This window comes from Marmota monax, unplaced genomic scaffold (genome assembly GCF_021218885.2).
Source record: "Marmota monax isolate L192 unplaced genomic scaffold, Marmota_monax_Labrador192_F-V1.1 WCK01_AAM20220418_F8-fsc00128, whole genome shotgun sequence".
Lineage (NCBI taxonomy): Eukaryota > Metazoa > Chordata > Mammalia > Rodentia > Sciuridae > Marmota > Marmota monax.
The window spans coordinates 5,286,489-5,304,077 of NW_026693452.1; the positions used below are offsets into that span (position 1 = coordinate 5,286,489).

At 39.5% G+C, this 17,589-nt stretch overlaps 2 protein-coding genes across 7 annotated transcripts in view; one reads left to right on the top strand and one right to left on the bottom strand.

Annotated features, from left to right (window-relative positions):
• The window catches only part of Enoph1 (enolase-phosphatase 1), a 64,817-nt gene that overhangs the window by 23,736 nt on the left and 23,492 nt on the right, over positions 1-17,589 (bottom strand). The window contains exon 1 of one of the 2 annotated variants that reach the window (XM_046457568.2): positions 7,064-7,392. The exons of the other annotated variant lie outside the window; for it this stretch is intronic. Within the exon in view, the coding sequence (XP_046313524.1) occupies positions 7,064-7,147 (84 nt within the window). The 5' untranslated portion in view covers positions 7,148-7,392. Of the gene's footprint in view, positions 1-7,063; positions 7,393-17,589 lie in introns of those variants that run through there. 2 annotated transcript variants of the gene reach the window in all.
• Hnrnpdl (heterogeneous nuclear ribonucleoprotein D like) lies at positions 7,919-13,173 on the top strand. 5 transcript variants are annotated; one of them, XR_006854650.2, is made up of 9 exons: positions 7,930-8,694; positions 9,454-9,622; positions 9,717-9,878; positions 10,276-10,407; positions 10,543-10,657; positions 11,174-11,344; positions 11,669-11,761; positions 12,125-12,229; positions 12,911-13,173. XR_006854650.2 is itself a non-coding variant. In XM_058583444.1 (8 exons), exons 1-7 carry the CDS (start codon positions 8,252-8,254, stop codon positions 11,737-11,739), a joined length of 1,263 nt encoding a protein of 420 aa, XP_058439427.1. In that variant the 5' UTR covers positions 7,930-8,251; the 3' UTR covers positions 11,740-11,761; positions 12,125-13,173. The 5 variants fall into 5 exon arrangements, 4 of the variants coding, with proteins under 4 accessions (XP_058439428.1, XP_046313518.1, XP_058439427.1 ...); XM_058583444.1 differs by having other exon boundaries at positions 12,125-13,173; XM_046457561.2 differs by lacking the exon at positions 12,125-12,229 and having other exon boundaries at positions 7,932-8,694.

Consider the following 17,589-nt stretch of genomic DNA (forward strand, 5'->3'; position numbering starts at 1 on the left):
AATAACTTTCTTAAAACTATTAGTTTATTAATAGTTATTAAAACAATTAATAGTTAAGTTTTTTCTATTTTCTTAAAAGTTTAATAGGCAAAACATTATTATCATGTTTTAATAAATCATTATCATAAATTGTTATTATAAGGATTAGATAATTTACACACTCAGTAGATGTCTTTAGTTCCTTTCTATCAGATTCACCCTCATTTGACCATTGTCTCTAAAATATGGTCACTTGCCACTGAAAAACAAAAGCCTGGCCAAATGTGGTGCAGTATACCTGTAATCCCAAGAATTGGGAGGCTGAGGTAGGAGGATCAAAGTTCAAGGCCAGCCTCAACAATGGAGACAGCCTCAGATGCTTAACAAGATCCTGTCTCAAAATAAAAAGGTCTGGGGATGTATTAGTGGTAAAACACCCCTGGGATTCAATTCCCAAGTACTGGGGTGGGGAGTGGGTTAGGGGAAAGGAAAAAAAAAAAAGCCGGTAGATGTGGTCTAATCAGTGAAGAATGAAGTAGACCTGCCATCTCATTATGGCTTTACTTTACTTGGACTAATGTAGTCTGGTACAAAGGCTAGCTAGTTTTACTGTGACTTTTTAAATTGTTTTCATTATTAAAACTCTCTTAAAATGGTTTCCCAAGACTTGCTTGAACCCTTTTAACAGCCAGCATTTATTATTTATTGGAATGGTTCATACCATTTGCCAGCTATTTCTAGCAGTTGCAGTATTAGAACTATTCCTTAAATATCCTTTCAAAGACTAGATTCAAAACTATTAAGAAGTTTCAGTGTTCTGGCAGCTCCCTGAGATCACAGATGCTCAGAAATCATAACTCTACTGATCCTATCTTTCTAAGGTAAATGGGAAGGACCCATACAATGTATGTTCCTTTGAAAACTGATGTCTTTAGAAATAAACATTTGATTTCAACATCCACATTCAAAATGAATCTATGGAGATTAAATTGTAATTAAAGATAACTGTCATCTAATTAAGTGTAATGAATCACAAATGAACAAGGGGAAGGTTATCAAGGAGGCAAGTAATTGGAATAAGGTTTTTAAAAAGCAGCTCAAAAAAGAATGTCAGTGTCTCCAGTGAGTTTCAGAGGGAGAACCTGACTGGCCCAGGGACTTAGACTCTAATAATGGAAGGGAAGAAAAGGAATTCACATTGTCTCCTTGAATTCACCTAACATCCCTGCAAGGTGATGTCTTATAACAGATGAAACATTCAAAGCAGTTTCACTGCTGGCACAAATGTAAATCCACGACTCAAACCCAAGCTTATCAAATGCCAATATCAAGGCAAACCCACTCACATATGTGGGCAGATGACTTCAAGAAGTTACTAGAACCAATTCCCTTGATTTTGATACCACATTCCTTTTTTAATGTAGCTTTGATCTCTCCAAGAGATTCTGCATGGTGGCACAGGCTGGTAGTCACAGCTAATTGGGAGGCTGAGGCAGAAAGATCACTAGAGCCCAGGCCAGCCTGGGAAACATAGGTAGAACCCATCTCAAAAAATTAAAAAAATGAGATTTTTGGTTTGTCAGGCATTTTTGTTACATTTCCAATAAAACAATAGTAATAATAGCAACAGTATTTCCCCTTAGTCTTGTTCAAAACTTTGCCAAACACCTTGTTCTCTAAGCTAAAACTCCAGCTCCTAACCACTGTCTTACCATCCTCAATTAGCACCACAGTCTTACAAATGTAAGACTGTGGTGCTAATAAGGTTAGCCAAAACCAAAACAACCTTATCAAATCTTCAAAGAATTATAATTCATCTTCAACATCACAAGTGATACATTAGAAAAGAAAAAGTAGCCAGGTACGGGGGCGTACACCTGTAATCCCAGTGACTCTGTAGGCTGAGGCAAAAGGATTGCCAACTTCAAGGCCAGCCTCAGAAACTTAATGAGGCCCTAAGGAACTCAGTGAGACACTGTCTCAAAATAAATAAAAAGGGCTGAGAACTTAGTTCAGTGTAAAGTACCCCTGGGTTTAATCCCCAGTACCATTAAAAAAAAAAAAAAAAAAAAGTAGAGTCACAATAAAGTCTAATTTCTATGTAGCCAAGAATCAACATACTTCTAAGCCTGTACTTAGAAATAATATCCTACAGAGGCAATTCTCCTTATCTGTGAATTCCATATTAGCACATCTTTTCCTGAAATGGGCAACTTCCAAATCAATACTCATGGCACTTTCAAAGTTATTTTTGGACAAATACTTATGATGAAAAATTTTAATACAAAGATGCTAACATTCCCAGCTGAGGTTGAACAAGCCATGCCTAAGCTCCCATGTTGTAAACAAGTGTCCTTTCTAGGTCTGTTGTGCCATGTTTTCCCACTTTTTCCTTGGTGATTTTGCTGTTAAAAATGACCCTGAAGCAAAGTGCTAAAGTACTATCTAGAGTTCCTCAACTCAAGAAGGCTATGAGGTACCTTGTGGAAAAAGTACATGTTAGATAAGCTTTGTGCTTAAGCATTAGTTACAGTGCTATTGGCTGTGACTCACTGTTAGCAAATCAATAATACATACTAAATAAGACAAACAGAAACACATGTAAAATAAGGTTATCATTGATCAGTTGAAAATATGACCAGAGGCTTGCAGAAACTTAGGAATAAAGATTCAGTATTCATTAACAGTGTTCATAGCAACTTTATAGACTATCACAACTATTGTTACATGTACTAACTCTAAATATAGAGCATTTTGGGGGCTGGGGCTGTAGCTCAGGGGTGGAGCGCCTGCCTCACAGGTGTGAGGCACTGGGCTTGATCTGCAGCACCACATAAAAATAAATAAATAAATAAATAAATAAAGGGTCTGGGGTTGTGGCTCAGGGGTAGAGTGCTAGTACGTGCGAGCTGCTGGGTTGGATCCTCAGCACCACATAAAAATAAAGGCATTGTGTCCACTACAACTAAAAAAAAAAAAGATGTTGTGTCCATCTACAACTAAAAAAATATTTAAAAAAAAAATAGAGAACGAGAGATCATTTTCCCCAAATTCAGAAATAGTGCCAGGTTTCTCAATGGGATAACTGCAAGGACTGTTGATGGAGTTCATTCATAGACTAAAAACATTAGAATAACACAATGCACAAAGAAAATGCATATTACATCACCAGTGACAAAGATCAAGTGGTTGCACCATAGTATGTGTATACACAGGGGCATGTAAGATGATACAATGGATAGGAGACTATAACAACAGTCATTTTTATTATTGTAATCTCATCTTTTATAAGGTCACTATATTGGCTGCACCACTTTGCAGTCTCGTCAGCAACGTATGAGTGTGGCTTTTTCCTCACATCCAGGCCAAGACTTCTTATTGTTTGTATTCTTAATAGCTACCATTCTGACTAGAGTGTCATCTCATTTTATTTTAAAACTTAGTAATAGTACAATGATATATATACATAAATTTATATTGGTAGTGCCTGCTGCAATTGTATTTGATGACCAAAAAAATGTTGGGAAATCAACACTGTAAAGATCAGAGTCAGTAGCAGAAAAAAGCAACTCTAGAGACACATAGCCTGCCATTAGGTGCAGAGCTGGTGACTTTGAGGATGCAGATGCAGTGGGAACTCTAAAGAAAGTTGGGTTCTACTTTGGCTCTGCTCTCAATCAATCGTAATGATTCTCACAAAGGACCTGCAGTCATCAACTTCTATGAGAAATTAGCCAGTTATAGCATTAGTAGAGAGAAATCTGAAAATTTTATGACTTAGAAAATAAAATATATACTTGGGAGGCTGAGGCAGGAGGATTGCAAGTTTGAAGCTAACCTGAGCAAGTCACTGAGATTTTATCTGAAAATAAAATTTTAAAAAGGCTAGGGATGTGGCTCAATGGTAGAGTGCTTGCCTAGCATGAATGAGGCCTTGGGTTCAATCCCCACTATGGCAAAAGAAAGGTTCTATGGCATCTCATAAGATATCCTGAACTGTTGGCACTACATTATGTACTTACATGGCATTGTATTTGTGTGTGTGTGTGTGTGTGTGTGTGTGTACACAAACACTTTCAAGTACTCAGCAAAAAAAGAAAAAGGGAAAATATAACAACAGTGTTGGCAATCTGTCTACCATTCTACCCAAGTCAATTCCCAGGGGGCAGTCTCAGTTCCCTAGTGTCTTTTACAGTCTGAGTGGTTCAGTGTGTGGCTAATAATTGACATGACATATTATTCATTTATCACCACAAAATCCCAAAATAACTACTTCATCTGATGCTCAAGGGAAGAAGCAGGAATGTTTCATCCATAAAGGAAAAATGAGCTGCATTTGATTTACGTAGAGAAACTGAAATCTATTTCCATGTATGTCTGAGTTTGCTGGAATGAACCCAACAACTATGTAAACCATTAAGCTCTAATTAAAAAAAGAAAAAAGAGAGATGGGCAAGCTCTAGAGTATTCACTTTCTAAGGGTACTTCAAAGGCAATTTCTGACAATGCTTGGTTTTTACAGTAAACACTCACTGTTGAACCAAACACCCAAATAAGGTAAGGCTTTATTTTGTCCAAGGATCTGTAACTAAACCTATTTCCAAGAGATGACATAAGTTGAAATTTGTTACTATATACTTTTATGGTACTTCATGTTGACTGAAGTGTTCTCATATCAACTGTGCTATTTAATATATAAAGCAGCCAAGCAAAAAAGACCAAACACTGTGGTCTCATTACAGAGACTGCATTCAATAATGGAAAGAATAAGAGTTCTCGAATAGACAATTTTGGTTCAAATCCCAGGCAAACTGTTCAACTTTTTAAAGCCTTAGTAAATAGTACACACTCATCATAATCTTTAAAAATGAGTTATTATGTATTCCACATATGTACAGTACTCAGTTTCCTTCCATCATTCCACGGAGCAGGGCTGCAAGTTCATATACCTAATCTGACTAATAATATGCTCAACACATAAAACATCATTCAACTCCCAGTTCCATGCTTACAAGTTTAAGGATACAACTCAGCATGTCCTTTAAAAAAGTGTGCAAAAACTATGCTAAAGTTTCTTTTCAAGTAAATTTATAAAAAGCCATTATCCTCAAGACACACCATGTATATGCGTATGTATTACGATGCAAAGGCTCTGAGAAATCATGCAATTAAGAAATCTAGCTGAACACATTCAGACTAGTATTCCCAAAAGTACATTAAATGGATTTATTTGCATAATTACCATAAACATCCAAGGACCTAACATTCTTCTGAACAGACTTTTGGAAATAGTGGCTTTGATAAAATCATGTGTAACAAAAACATTAACAATACTACTAATGATCTATCCTTTAAACATTCCTGTATCATTCTTTTGCAGCCTGCCTTGAGTTTCAAAATAGTCTCCTGGGATTTAATCCAGGGGTGCTTAACCTCTGTGCCACATCACCAGTCCTTTTTTTCTATTTTTTATTTAGAGACAGAGTCTTGCTGAGTTGTATAGGGCCTTTGCTGAGCTGCTCAGGCTGGCTTTGAACTCAGGATCCCCCTGCCTTAGCCTCCTGAGCCGCTGAGATTACAGGCATGAGCTACTCCACCAGAGTTCCAGTGTCAAACTCAAATCAACTTATTTAGGTTGCTAGGGTATTTTAATTTTCAGATTTAGAATAAGTTTGTCATAAGGTTTTCAAGAAGTGGCTATCATAAAGTCATGCAGTGGGGAAAAAAAGGTAGGGAAGGGGTATCTGTAACTTTGTTACAAAACTGAATTGTATGAGGCATTTTATTCCACAAATAAAGTCTCCAAGAATGGTACATATTTAATACAAAAATTCTCTGTTATTACCCTGATCTCCTGATGACAGCAGAAAGTAAGAGAGCCACAATGGAGCTAAGTAGCTATATACTATAACCACAAAACATTAGGAATCTTTTTTTTTTCTCTGAAAACCAAGAAAGCAGGCATTCTGTCACAAGAAAAAAAGAAAGCCAACACAATCATTAGCATTTGGGCAATCTTGACGTCCTTGGTGTGATTAAATACTTGGAAAAAATGTCCAACTAGATTTCTTCAGAATCTTTGTTTAAGATGTCAAAATACTGTAATTCTTCCAAACTTTTTAAGTAGTTGTGACATCTGGAGTCCTAAATGTGTATATAGATTTTATATAACCTACATCTAGAAAATCACTTTTCACGGGTTCTTTTAAAAATAAACTGAAATAGAATTTAAAACACAAGTTGCTGTTTCTCGAATCAAAAAGTTCTTCCTACATTTTCCCAAGCATCTCTAATACTTGTATTTGAAATGAATTATTAAAGAGAAATCAAGGCCTGAGACATTTTTTCAAAAATTATACCAACATTTGGTATGTATTCTGGCAGACGACTAGAATACATTTAGGAAAGGAACCTGCTATAATGAAAAGAGTAAGCTTGTGATTACATGCACAGCGTTGATTAACAGGAGGATGCTTTGACTAAAAGCTTCAAGCTTCCATGTTCTTCTGAGGAAAATGCACGGAACCTAGAAGCGTCCTGTAGTTCAATAAATCAGTGCTGTGAACCACAAAACCTAGTTGAATAAAATACCAGTGAGCAGTTGGGTCACTAACAGCAGCCAAGGAAAGGAACGAAGAGCGACCATTACCGCCCAAGATATCAAGGCTACCTGGAATGTCATCTTGACATTTAGGTGTTTCCGTTGTGAGGAACCAGACCTCAAGGACCACTAAATCACGACTGCAGCCTCGCCAGGCCCCACAGAGAACTATCAGGATGCTCACCTGCGGGGCGACGAAGCACACGCATACCGGGACTTGCCCCTCCGAGCCCCCCCACCTTTTTTTTTTTTCAACCATCACCATCTCTTCCCAGCCAGCTGCATCTAACCAAGAGCAAGAACCGAGGACGGAGAAGATGGTGCCATGAGGAAAGCACGCCCGTTATCCAAAGCAACCTCCTTCTTCTCCATTCCAGAGGATGTAAAGCTGCACTTCTCCTAAGCTTCAGGTTTCTAGTGCAGAGTCTGCAATACTTAAATTTCCAATTGTATTTTAGCACAAGTAACTTCCCCGCCCCTCACCTTCACGAAAGCAATCGGGGTTGTGGTACCTTCGATATCTAACAAGATCACAGTGACTTCAGCGGGCACCGAAAACACGACCATTTCCCTCCCAGATGTTACCACGGAAATCGGAATGCTGGTAGGGAGGGTGGAGGGCGGCGCCGGCTGCGCCTCAAGACAGTCTTGGGCTTCCGAGAGCCCCGCAGCAATCTCGGAGGTGGCGACCTCGAGGGGCCTGAAGCGCGCAGGAAAGGATACCTCCGCGGACTACCAAGTGGAGAGGACTGCCGTCCAGGGGTCAGAACTAAACGAGGCGGAGAAGCAGGCCCAGACCACGTGGGCAGGAAAAGGGGCGGTTCTCGTGGGTTCCTAGAGGCGGGGAGGAAACGGCTGCAGCTCCGATTGGCCGCCAGCCTGCCTCGAACGGGATCCGTCAAAATGGGCCTCGCGTGGGCGGGAACAAAGAAGCGAACGCGCGCGCCCTCCGCAGACTGGTTGAACGAGTGGGAGAGGCCCGGGGCACGTGCAGACAGGAGCCCCGCGAGTGGCGCGCCGGGGATGTGAGTGCCCCTTGCCCTCTACTGCACCCAGCCCCCACCCCGCCCACTGCCTCTGCTCTTGCATATCTACAATGATTTGACCAGACCCCACCCCTCCTCGGGTCCTCAGCTAGCCACTGAGGCAGTGCTGGACCCCGGCTGCGGCCGACCAGCGGGGGAGATCCGCCGCGTCGCGTGGCCTGGGCACCTGAGGTGGTAGCGGAAGAGGCGCTGGTGTTGCGCCGCCGCCCGGAGGGGCCGCCGCGCGCGCCCTTCCTGTTCGGCTTGTTCCAGCCAGCGCGAGAACGAAACACGCGTGCGCGCGGCGGGCCAGCGCGCTCGCCGCCTCAGCCGCCAGCGCCGGGCGCAGTCCGCCTTTTACCGGAGCAGTCCGGCCCCGGCACTAGTCGATACGAGCAGCCGCCGCAGCAGCTCCGCACAGGGGGACCGAGGGCGCAAAAAGGCAGGTTGATGGCTCTTTGGTAGGAGTGGGTCGGACCAGACGCCAGAGACAAAAGGCTCTCAAGGCAAGAAGGACTGTGGCCCCGCGACGGCGCTGCTCGGGATTTCTGACCCCAGGACTTTTCGCCCCTTTATTTTTCTCATCTGATTCTTCTCTTATCCCAAGCCCGCGTCCCCTCCCTCGTTCCTCACCGGGAGGGCCGCGATGGAGGTCCCGCCCCGGCTTTCCCATGTGCCGCCGCCATTGTTCCCCTCCGCTCCCGCTACTTTAGCCTCCCGTAGCATTTCCCATTGGCGGCCGAGGGCGCCGCGGCAGCTCGCCCCGCTCCTCCCTTCGCTTGCTGCCGGCTCAGCCCGGCAGGGGGCGCGCCGTACCCAGCGCCACGTCACCGCCCAGCAGTCCTCCCGATTGGCGGGCGGGGCGGCTATAAAGGGAGGGCGCAGGCGGCGCCCGGATCTCTTCCGCCGCCATTTTAAATCCAGCTCCATACAACGCTCCGCCGCCGCTGCTGCCGGGACCACGACTGCGCGCCAGCACCCCACTGCCGACAGCTCCGCCACTATGGAGGACATGAACGAGTATAGCAACATAGAAGAATTCGCAGAGGGATCCAAGATCAACGCGAGCAAGAATCAGCAGGATGACGGGTACCGCACGCTTCTCTCCTCCCCTCCCCCAGCGCGCCGCACGCGCCTTTCGTCCCTTGGGAGCCGCGTGCTGCCCCAATTCTTGCCCCGAGTCGATTCTCCTCGTGCCCACTGGGCCCCAGTAGCTTGGAGGGAAGAGGAAAGTAAGACGGCGGGGGTGACTCGAGAGGCCCACGGATGGTGGGGGAAGGGCAGAGGGGTTGGAGGAGGAGGGCGGCTGCTTCGGAGTTCCGAGTGCGCAGGCGCCGCGTGGGGCCGGAGGGGGGGGGGCGGGCGGAGGGGCCGGCCTAGCTGCACCACATGCTGCAGCTGCCGCCGCCTCTTCATTGTCTTTTACTGCCCCGCGCAGCTTTTCAGGGGCGAGTTCAGAAACTCATGGTTTTGGCGCTAATAGATGAGTGGCATTTGATGCTCAAATTATGAGTTCTTAGGTAGGATGTTTGCGTGACAGCTGAGAACTAGAGATCATGAAAGTTGTGAGTGATCTGTTCAGGAAGTTGGATTTTCTGACCTTGAGGAATCTGGCGGAACCTTGGCCACATTTTAAACTTTGCATTACACCATGTGAAAAGCGATCTGTTTGGGTGCCCTAGATGCAATTTCGAGATTTTTGTGGTCAGTTGTTCGTGTTTGTAAAAGTAGATTAAGTTGCTTGAAGTTAGTATAAATTTTCTTATGCTTATTTCACAGTTTGGTTAATTCCAGGAGTGAAGCAGTCATTTAAGTTACTGCTAAACTTAAAATAACTTTTATTTCTAGTAAAATGTTTATTGGAGGCTTGAGCTGGGATACGAGCAAGAAAGATCTGACTGAATATTTGTCTCGATTTGGGGAAGTTGTAGACTGTACGATTAAAACAGATCCAGTCACTGGAAGATCAAGAGGATTTGGATTTGTGCTTTTTAAAGATGCTGCTAGTGTTGATAAGGTAGGAATGTGTTCTGCACTGTGCCTCTTTTGGTGTCGCCCCCCCCCCCAAGTTTTTATGGGGTTTAATTGCTGTCAATAAATTTGTCTTCTAGGTTTTGGAACTGAAAGAACACAAACTGGATGGCAAATTGATAGACCCCAAAAGGGCCAAAGCTTTGAAAGGGAAAGAACCCCCTAAAAAGGTTTTTGTGGGTGGATTGAGCCCAGATACCTCTGAAGAACAAATTAAAGAATATTTTGGAGCCTTTGGAGAGGTGCGCTGATGTTTACAAGTATCTCGTATTGGGTGTGTTCATAAATGTTTATCCTTAGTTAAGTTTGTGTAGGACCACTTAATATTTTTCATGAAGACAGAATTATGTCACTGTTCAACTACCTTCCAGTGACTGTAAATTAATTGTTGCTTTCTGTGCTGTAACAAAAACCAATATCTAATTTCTTTTGCACAAAACCCAGATATTTGATGTGATCAGTGTATGGACTGGGTACAAAAGGCTGTTAAAAGGTAATTTACTGTTAATGTTCCATATATAGCAGATCTTTTTTTTAAGGCTAATAATGATGCCTTTTAGGAAATTACCTGGTGTTCTGAGACAGATTGGTAGCTTTTTACTATTATTGGATGATCTTGAACATGCATCTTCATTGCAGATTGAAAATATTGAACTTCCCATGGATACAAAAACAAACGAAAGAAGAGGATTTTGTTTTATCACATATACAGATGAAGAGCCAGTAAAGAAATTGTTAGAAAGCAGATATCATCAAATTGGTTCTGGGAAGGTAAAGTTATGTAAATATATTGAATGTAAATTTGAGGATTTTTTTAAAAAGTAATGAATTTGAGAAGAGTAAAATGTTTTAATGCTAAAACTTCAGTAAAATTCTGTATATTTTTTTTTTGAAATTTGTTTATAGTGTGAAATCAAAGTTGCACAGCCCAAAGAGGTATATAGGCAGCAACAGCAACAACAAAAAGGAGGAAGAGGTGCTGCAGCTGGTGGGCGAGGTGGTACCAGGGGTCGTGGCCGAGGTGAGAATTTTTGGGTAATGATTCCAGGGTTTAAGTTATATGCTGCTAAGTAAGACTAAGCCCAGAAAGAACAAAGTTGAATTAATTTTAAAGCTATTCCAACATAGAAAAAATGACAAATTGAGGGGGTTGCTTTTTTATTTAAATGAGCTTAGCTGGTTTCACCTGTTTAAGAATGGCCACTTTTGACAAATAGTGTCATCACTTGTAGAAAAATAGTATTACTTGACAAAACATGGTGTGATAGGTTTTCTCAGAAGTTCTTAAGGTCGACCTAATATCTTAACCTTAAATGGAAAAGATAACTGATTATTCATTATGTTTAGAAACTTGATACTGGCACAATTGGACTTTCTGCCCCCTAATAACAGTAAAAACATATTCTATCCAGTAGATAGCAATATTTGGTCCATTCTGCCTTCTAAAATTTGCAGAGCAGGGGACAAGAACGCATCATTTTGTGTTAGAATTGGGGGTCAGAAGTGGTTTCCTAACAATCATTGTGCATTGTTTCAGGTCAGGGCCAAAACTGGAACCAAGGATTTAATAACTATTATGATCAAGGATATGGAAATTACAATAGTGCCTATGGTGGTGATCAGAACTATAGTGGCTATGGCGGATATGATTATACTGGGTATAACTATGGGAACTATGGATATGGACAGGGATATGCAGACTACAGTGGTAAGAATATTTAACTTAATTTCATAAACCAATGGTATTGAAATTCAGTATTGAAGTACACTCCCATTCTGAAATTGTTTGTGTACAGGTTTCCATCTATTTTTTAATATTTGGAGTTATTTCTGAGGTATATTATGATCATGAGATTATAGTAATAGATCATGGTGATTGGAAAAGTACTAGGATATATAATTTATGACTACTAGCTAGTAAGAATATTTTCATATTCAGCATGCAAAGTTTTACACATTTGATAGCTTTTTAATGTTTGTGAAGAAACCATTGTATAAAATACTTAGCCAAATTTGTATCTTTTCCAAATAGGTCAACAGAGCACTTATGGCAAGGCTTCTCGAGGGGGTGGCAATCACCAAAATAATTACCAGCCATACTAGAGGAGGACATTGGAGAAAACAGGTGTGTATAAGAGTATAAGAAACCAGTGGAAATGTCTAATTTAAAGATCAATAGACAAATGAAAACTAAGTAAAAACAACATATTATGTAGCCTGTTTTTACTAAATTGTTAATTTTTAATTGCTTTTATGAGCCTGTTTTGCCTAAAGTGTCTATAGATCTTTAACTTTAAAGTCTTATCTCACTTTTTTTAGTATTACAGAAAAACTTAAGAGTTTTTCTGTTTGTGTACCAGGAGGTCTAGAGGAATAATTAAACTTTTTTAGAACTATTAACAGGTAAAGTACTGAAATGGGTACAACTTAAGGAAAACAAGAATGTTATCTTCTAACTCTGACATTATACCTTGTTTGTACCCGCCAGCGGGAACTTCATTGCAGGCCGTGTGTCACCCTGACCACGTCTATCTCTGGGGGTCGCACGTTGCGGGCAGAGCGCAAGGCATACACCAGAAAACGCTGTCCTGTGGTATGGTCTCTTCCAACTTCATGTACCAGCGTAAAGATTAAAGTGGAAAACTTCAGACTTTGGCTTCTTTTTTTTTTAATCTTTTTGGAGATTAAGTGTCTAAACTTAACTTAAATGGTTTTTTACAGGAGTTAAAGTACATAAATGCCTTTTTACAGCTTAATCATTTTGGTCTTCTGTTTAGTGTTGTATTTCAATTGTGGAGCCTCATTTTAAGTGTTCATTCTTTAAGATTTAATGCTTGCTTTTTCTTTTTATAGCTAATAGTGAAATCTACAAACCAAAACAAGAACTTTTAAATCGGGGATATAAGTTAAAGATCATATGCACAAAGCAATCTGTTTTCTTGTGATATAATGAGCCTATTGAAATTCACATTTGTGGTAGCATTTTATTTGGCTTACTAGAGATGCTTCTAGTAGGCCTTAAGTTCAGCCTTTGAATATGGGAAGATTGTGTTCCCAGATTCTTCTCTGAACAGATTTGAATTTAATATCATTTGGGAACTCCAGGGTGAGTTTATCAATTACTCAAGCTGCATTTTGCCAATAAATATGCATGTGATCTTTAATAATTTGAAGAAAAGAATAAAGTGAGGACTTAAAACAATTCATGAAAGTGGACCTTTGAAAGCTTGTGACAGTGGCACAGATCTAATTGCTCTTTTGTTTTTGCTTTTAGGAGATGCTAAAGAAACCCATCTTGCAGGACGACATTGAAGATTGATCTTCTGTTGATCTAAGATGATTATTTTGTAAAAGACTTTCTAGTGTACAAGACACAACTACTGTGTCCAACTGTATATAGCCGCCAATTAGTTTTCTTTGTTTTTACTTTGTCCTTTGCTATCTGTGTTATGACTCAATGTGGATTTGTGTTTATACAAATTTTATTTGTATGATTTCATGTTAAACCTCAAATAAATGCTTCCTTATGTGATTGTTTTTCTGCGTCAGGTACTACATAGCTCTGTAAATGTGTAATTTTAAATAAGCAATAATTATGGCACCATTTATTTTGTAGGGTATACTGTCCACAGGGAGAAACTATGGTCCTTTATAAATAACCACAATGTCACCTACCCTGTCACCCATTTTTGTAGATATATTCCTCATCAACTGAGGCTTCCATCATACGTTTCTTTGCATAATGTGTTTTGTGCTCTGGATAGCTAGGAACTCCAGTCTCAAACCTAGTCCGAGTAGACCATGTTTTCGCTAGATTTTACATCTAAAGAAAGCACTCTTGGGTTGGGATTTAACTCTGGTGTAGAGTGCTTGCCTAGCATCTGGGATCTATACCCAGTATTGCAAACAAAAAGTTTAATAGCTCCTTTGTTCTCTGGCAAGCCATTTGTAATTCTCCAATTAATCACTTATAAGGAAAGAACATAAAACTAGTAGGATCTAAGTATTCAAAAGTAATCTGTTGAAGTTTGGCTAAGATTACAATTAAAGGTAATTAAAAATTGTGTTCTGCTGATAGGTCACAGCCCCCCACCACACTGAAGTATTTTTGTTGGCAATCTTAGGAAGCTATATTAGGTATGTGGTCTTTGTTAGTAATGCTAGTAAATCTCACTTTTAGGGCAATTAGTGCATGAGTAGAGTAGTTAAACCATTTGGAAATGCTTAGGTTAATGTTGGTCTTAAGTGTGATGGTCATTAGTCCTGGTGCATTGGAAGTTTTTATACTTGGGGTAAAAAAGCTTTGAATTTTACATTCAACAGAGTTGGACTTAGGGAACCCTGTTTGTTCCCATGGTTCCTTCCATGTTAGGGTTGGCATATGTGTTCACATGCAGATTAATTGGTCTGACACCAAACCAGTGTTTTTTAGGCCAGTACCCTCCCCTTTTTAAACATTGGATGCGTGCAACTTTTGTTCCAACAATATTTGTACTTGCTGAGCTGTTGAGTCATGATGATGTCTTGGCCTTGTTTTGGTATGGCCAAGTATCAAGGTTGGCTATTATTCTTTCAATATGCAATCTTAGGAAAGAGAGAATGTTGTAAGGTATAGAATATAGAGTAGTGGATCCTGTAAATTCAGATTTATGATTAGGTGACAAGTTGGCATTGAGATTGTCCTATTCCCTGATCAAACTGAATAAAAGCTTTTTAAACAAAATACAAACTCTTCAATTAAGTCTTGATATGTATGATTTTGAGAATCTACACTACGTAATTTACGTGGTTTATCAAGAATCTGAAGGGGAAATGAGAATATACTTTTCTACTTGGGCTTTGGAGTTGAGATTTTAATTTGGTCCTTAGGGTCTGTTAGTTCACCAGATAGTTCTATTCTAGCTGGATATGATGGTGTATATCTGCTATCCAGGTGTGTGAGAGGCTACCATAGGAGGATTTTGAGACCAACCTCAGCAATTTGATTTTTAGGTCTTAAGAGGGGGGTTGGAACTCAGTTCTATGGTAATGCCCTGGATTAAATATCCAGTAGCGCAAAAAGACAAAATTATTCTAAACCAAGTTTGAATATCTAGGGAGGTGGGAGTAAAAATGAAATTGAAGTAACCTGTGATAACCCACACAGGTAAATAAGCTTTCTGAATTGTTCCAAGTTCTGTGTTAGTTGTCAAGCAGAATATCTTGTTAGCAACTTAATATTGCAGTCTTAAAGCCACTTTAATAATTTAAGATATTAGAGTTTGGGAATACTCATGTGGATAAGCAGAGCCTCTGCCCACCCAACAATATTCAGTGCATCATTTCATGATAATGGCAGAGGACTTTTTCTAATCTTCATAAAATTTAAGGGCATTTCTTTAGTCATTAACTACTTATTAAGATTTAATTGGTTGTTAGCCAAATGATGCTAAGTTTTACTAATTAAAGTAACACATACAAGCAATTTTTAGTTAAAAGTTATGTGAATGCATTATACACCATCCAAATTGATTTTTGTCTTGAGCAAAATTTAAAAATGTAATTCTCTGAAAATCTCCCAAACTTCAGCTTCATAGGCCTGTCATCTAATCTACTATGGCCGCAACATTTTGTGCAAAAGCAACATTTAAAAAAACAAAAAACAAAAAACCAGGGGGTTGGGGTTATGGCTCAGCGGTAGAGCGCTTGCCTCGCATATGCAAGGCCATGAGTTTGATCCTCAGCACCACATAAAAGTAAATAAATAAAATAAAAATGTTAAAAAATTCTTGGGAAAAGACCCCCAATTCTTTGAATATGTATTGCCATAAAAACATGGGCTGTTTGCTTTAAAACGGCCAGCTTGAGTGGAATTTCCACAAGATTTGGTTCAGGGGCTTGAGTTGGAGTTGCTTACTATATGTGAGGCACTGGGTTCAAACATTAGCACCACATCAAAAAAATTATAAAGGCATTGTGTCCATCTATAACTAAAAATATTTTTAAAAAACTTGGGTCAGTAGCAAAAAATACACTGTTGTCTCAACTGCTACTTTACATATACCATAGAAAAGGATATGGTGGTGTTCTGATCATTATAGGACAATGTTAAATGCTAAACATTGTGAGGACTTTTGTGCTGTTAAGTGGCAATTTCACTTTGTTCTACCCACCTACCAGTATCTATCTGTGAGGATGGCATATTGATCTTGGTGATGAGATTGAGGGTGTATTTTTAAAAAGTTTATACAATAGTCTCTTGTTCAAATCTAGAAATTTCAAATGAAATATTCCAAGATTTTTCTCAAAGATCAAAACAAGTTAAATGTTAGAAACACTACTACCAAGTTTTCTCTTGTCAATCTACTTTTGAGAATCTAACCAAAAATACATTGTATAAATGAAAAAAATATTTTAAATTTAAGTTTCAGGGAAACTGTAGACATCTCTAAGAGCCAGCTGGTTTAAAAGGGTATAGAACTGTTGGCTTTTATATCCTTTTTAAAAAAGGATATAGAATTGTTGGTAACTGACTAAAATTTACTGAATTTGGTGAGGTTGCACAAAGTAGATGCTCTGTACTTGATTATTTAGTTGGCTGATAAACACACACATGAATGATTGACTGTAGACAATAGGATGGTCAACCCCACCACCAAAGGTCCTCAAAACCATGAAGCCCTGATTTTCAAGTTGGGAGAGTTAGCTAACATCAACTCAGATTATATTTTTGAATTTATTAAACTCCTATTAAACAATGAGGTATATTTAAGTCCAAGATTTTCAGCTGAAGAGTTTACCACTTCTGGGAATGCACTTTTTAAACATTATGACTGGTTAGTAATGTTTAATATGCTTGGTTTCTGAGATCTTTTGTAGGAAAAAAGCATTGTGTATCAATGGGTCCATTCCTCTATTGAGATGAGCCTGGATAATATGGAGCAACTACTTGTTCCCATGAAAGATCAGTCCTGTGAGATTCACTGATTAATATTTAGATTGCTCTTGAACCTCAGACACTCAGGGCAAGAATGTGAATAGTAAGGGGGTGGGTAAGTGGTAGTTTAAATATTTTCTCCCTATAGATGATATTTTGAATGGTTTGTTGTAAAAATTGCTTTGCCTATGTGATGACATTAATCAGGTATATACCTCTCAATCAGAACTTAGTTTGATAATCAGAAGCATACTAGCCTGTGCAGATTTTTCTTATGTGCTTTCTACCACACTTCTAAAATACTGAAAATGAGTCCAAAAATTTTATTACTATTAAGAATTTTTAGAACTATGCTTACCACAATTTTGGGAATATGGAAAAGGAATTTTTTGAATAAATATTTCTTTTAATAATCTGAAAAAGTGTATTTTAAAATACTTGGGGTATGGGATTGTTATGATTTTTTAAAATCATATATTTCAATGACATTAAAACCTCAAGTCAAAAACTTTTATCTCATTTAATGTACATCTATTTTTTCAATACTTATTCCTTATAATGCATGTACATATAGGTCTTAGAGTTTGTCAAAATTAAGACTGAGGCAGAGGCAGTGGTGTGCACCTATAATTCCAGCCACTCATGAGGGAGCAATGGGAGGATCTTGTGTTCTGGGCAATACAGACCCCATTTCAAAGAAACAAAAACGAGCCTGGTGGCTCAGGAGGCTAAAACAGGAAGATTGCAATTTCAAAAGCCAGTTTCAGCATTTTAGCAAGGCCCTAAGCAACTTAGCAAGACCCTGTCTCTAAATAAAATATGAAAATGGGCTGGAGTTGTGGCTCAGTGGTTAAGCACGTGAACATTCAATCCCCAGAACCAGGGGTGGGGAGGGGTTGGGGGAATTATGTGTTCTTTTAATAAACAAGTAGAGATTCTTAAACAGGAAAAATACAGACATTACCGTTTTATTGACTAACAGTTTTGGAAAAGTATGCAAACTTTTAGTATAATTTAAAAACAAAGACTGTGGTTAA